Below are 3,994 nucleotides of genomic sequence, written 5' to 3' on the forward strand. Positions count from 1 at the left end.
TATCTATTGTTTTCGATAGGTACGATATATTACACAATGTATCAATATTATATTATGATGTGTACAATGTTAAAAATAGTAATAATAAATTACACTTTACATTATATCTATCGCATAAAAAAATGCAGCTATAGACAGATAGTTTAAACTTTATTCCTTGCTAAGAAATAGATTGCACGTTTATACACGTATATATTTACCATCTGTCTTCTTTAACTTTGCTATTCTAACACCTGTGTAACGTTCGTAAGGTAACTTTTAGTATTCATGTCAATAACTTCTTAATCAATGACTTTGATACCAGCATTGCTCTTGACAATCCGGATCTCCGACTTAACACTGGAAAAAAAAAAAAAATCACATATTTATATTCTTATTATAAAACTCTATCGAATTTATGAGATAAATTTTACCTAAGTTATATTGATTGCTTACTGTTCAACAAAATAATCTTCCGCTGAAAAAAATTAAGATTATTTTCATTTAATGACTTGTGTTTTATTGTTTTATTATAACTTTAATTATATGATTTTGAGTTTTAAATTTTCATAATAATATGGCTTACACTATACAATACTCACCTAAAAGTTTTGTAAAAAAAAAAACTCACAAAAATTTTTAATGCTCGTCCTGTACTTCAAAATGACGGAGCATAAAGTTTATTAATTACAGCCGAAGGACTTACAAAAGTAAGGTCATAACGCAACAGTTGAGATTGTTACAAAAAAAAAATTACAATCGTAAAAATGTTTATTTCAAATTTATAATGGCCTGTATATATATGTTATCTGGACTTTATCAAAGGCGATTTAAAAAAAATTTATTAATACATTTAGATATGTACTTGAATAATGCCATAAAGCCGTCGTCGTTATGTATGATGTTAGAAATGGAAGATATGAGAAAAATTATTAAGGCTTTTTTATGGATTCTGTCACGAACAATCTCTGTCTTATGATTAAAATCTTACAATTTCGTGATTTTACTTTTAATTATGATTTGTTCCATTTATTTTTTAAGTCTGAAATATTCTAAAAGTTTTTCTTATTAACGAAAGATTTTTTTATGACTAAATACACAGAGAAAAAAATTCTTTTGAAAAAAAATGACCAATGTTGTAATAAGACATTAATTTATTAGAATTTTTCAACAATTTTATTTTTTAGCTGAAGAAATAAAAATTTTCTCTTAGTAACCTTCTTGTTGAAAAAAAAGTTTTCTAGATTTGGGGAAAAACAATTTTGAATGAAAATTCACAAGTTATCTATCTAAAATTGTTTTTTTCCAAATTAAAAAAATTTTTTTCAACACGAAAGTTACTGTGAGTAAAATTTTTATTTCTTCAACTAAGAAGTAATATTATTTAAAATTTTCCAAAATCATTTTTTGTCACAATGCTCGTTTTAACAAAAGTAATTTTTTTTTTCTCAGCGTATAGATTTTTACATCGACTATCAATCAAGAAAAATTCATATTATAAAGATATAATAGTAAGATCTTCATTATTCGATAACGTAAATTTATCTTGCCAATTACATGTAACACTTTTGAAAAAAAAAAAAAAAAAAAACAAAACGTAAGCAACATTCTTAAAAGATGAACGGATTAAAAATTCATTTAATTTTGATATATATTAATTCATATTAGTTTAAAGAAAATCAAATAATTTCCGTGTTATCCGAGCTATTGCGAAATCAAAAATGCTGACTAGCGCGTAAACAACAAATAAACTTTTTGTCTCCAGTATTTTGTGGTAAGTTTTAACAAGTTAAACATACTTTGATGAATACAGAAGTAAACATGCGGTTAGCAAAAATAAATAAATTCATTTATAGTTAGCTTGTTTATGCTTAGTAGCTTATGTTGTTTGAAGCTAATCTTATTTATTCTTGTTTTGTAAATTTTTTTAATATTTTCAATTCAAAAAACATTTTAATATAAAATAGAAAGGCCATTCGGCAGCCGAAATGGAAGTAGATTTCATAGTAAAAACTGTCGAAACAAACCAAATTATTGGTAAAAATTGATGCGGCTATGAAAAAAAAAAAAAAAAAAAAAAGAAACACTTTTAAAAAGCCAAATTTACGCAACATAAGTAAAAAAAAATTAGAGGTATTTAATCAAATAAAAGTTTCAAAATTTCAGTAATATCGAAAAAAAAAAAACCAATGCAACAGCAAATTTGATAAAAAGATAGCAGATTAGAATGTAATTTTTATTTGACATATACAAAAAAATATGAAAATTAAAGTTTATTGAAAGAGCTTTTAGGTAAATTTTACAGAAATTCATAACAATGTCGCATTCAAAAGTTATTCGATAAATAAACTGTAAAAAAGTGTATTTTTAAGATTTTGAAAATTTCAAAATCCTGTAATTTGAAAAACTACGTGACCGATTAAGCTCATATTTGAACTTGATCTTTGTATTTATCAGTAGAATAAATATACTGAATTTTATAAAGATCCGTTGCGAATTGTAGACACCATCGTTGTGACAAGCCGCGTTCTATATAAATATATGAATACATACACAAATAAACTTTTGAACCATATAGTTAGATTTCTATGGAATCTACTAAAAATATCATTCTAAAATCAGTTAACAAAATCGAATTTTTGTCATATCCAATAACAAAAATTACACTGATAAAAAAATTTACTTTATTCAAAAGAAGAAATCATGTATCCAGAAAAATATTTTTAAAACTTCTTCATTGAAGAATTTTTTATTCGATTCAATAAAATTCGTAAAAATAATTTTCTGATTCTAAAATTTTATTCCTTTTAAATTAAGTCAATTTTTTTAACTGTAATCTAGTGTAGTTCTTCATTTGTTATTGATTTCCACAATGCTCAGCATCAACAACACGAAATTAGCAGTATGTAAAATAACAACGCGACAAATCAATTACGTGATTTAAATTACAACCTGTCAACGTGTCTTATACTTTTCGTGGTTTAGGATTAGGTAAAAGCCAATAGGTTAAAAAAAAGTACCGTGTAAGTGTAGACTACATAAATTATACTACTCGCGATCTTATTACTTTTAATGGCTAAAAAAATATCGTATTTTGATCATAATAGTGTCGGGTTTAAAGTTTTTGAGTGCTACGATCTGGATAATTATGACCAGACACCAAAAAGCTCGCGGGTCCAGAAGAAATTGTTTGTTGACTCCAATGACACGGTCTTGCAAGAAGTAAGTAATTAATATTAACTAATGTACTAAAAAAATAATAATAAATTTTTCAATTTAGGTCTCCTGGAGTGAAGCGCGTTTTACAAACCGTACGTTTCATATAAATATTGATGCCAATAGCACCAAAACTCCTCCGATGATCAAGACGCCTTTTCAGCCGTTGGCTCCGACAAAACCGCGGCGATTCACTGATAAGACAGAGTTGAAGCCCAAAAAATTGGTCTTCAAAGATGTCGAAGAATCTGAGTCAGACATAGTAGACCTGTCCGTGATTTATGGGGCTAAAACTGGCGAAACAGTTCTTCATGACCGGCAATCATCTTCTTTGAAACAACCAACAGCAGCAATTAATACAAACGATTTGCGCATTAAAGTTAATCGGAAGAATATAAATGACAACAAGGAAAACAATATGCAATACCATTACGCTTATTTTGACGACAAAGATTTAAGTGGAAACAATAAATGTGCAGTTAAAAAAGGAGCCTTGACCCATAAGAAAAATTCAAATAAGCCTGGAGTCATAAAGCATTTAAGAGTATAATAAAGTTTTCTTTTTTTTTCGCGTGGTATTCTCTGCTCTTCTCTATCTCTGTTTATTAATTCGTTAGTTATGGCTTAATTATTGGAATACAGTTTCAAAACAATTAATTAATTCTCATATAATAATTTGTTGATGTAGTAATACGTGACAAGTAGGTATTGAATTTCTACTGGACTTTAATCGGAAAATAAATACTATTCTCAGATAAAATCGTTTGTTTCATTATGTTATGATTGTTTTTATTTTTTG

General features: G+C 26.7%; 1 protein-coding gene across 1 annotated transcript; it reads left to right on the top strand.

The window, feature by feature from the left end:
• The first annotated feature begins 2,771 nt into the window (after nt 1–2,771).
• Nucleotides 2,772–3,994, top strand: LOC123270426. The gene is made up of 2 exons (XM_044736458.1): nt 2,772–3,201; nt 3,260–3,994. Exons 1-2 carry the CDS (start codon nt 3,052–3,054, stop codon nt 3,743–3,745), a joined length of 636 nt encoding a protein of 211 aa, XP_044592393.1. The 5' UTR covers nt 2,772–3,051; the 3' UTR covers nt 3,746–3,994.

The sequence above is a fragment of the Cotesia glomerata genome, linkage group LG8, assembly GCF_020080835.1.
Source record: "Cotesia glomerata isolate CgM1 linkage group LG8, MPM_Cglom_v2.3, whole genome shotgun sequence".
NCBI classification, from domain to species: domain Eukaryota; kingdom Metazoa; phylum Arthropoda; class Insecta; order Hymenoptera; family Braconidae; genus Cotesia; species Cotesia glomerata.

Coding starts and splice junctions, on each gene's coding strand:
- LOC123270426 (XM_044736458.1), top strand. CDS start 3,052: ATGGCTAAAAAAATATCGTATTTTGATCATAATAGTGTCGGGTTTAAA. Junction 3,202..3,259: donor ATGACACGGTCTTGCAAGAA/GTAAGTAATTAA, acceptor TTTTCAATTTAG/GTCTCCTGGAGTGAAGCGCG.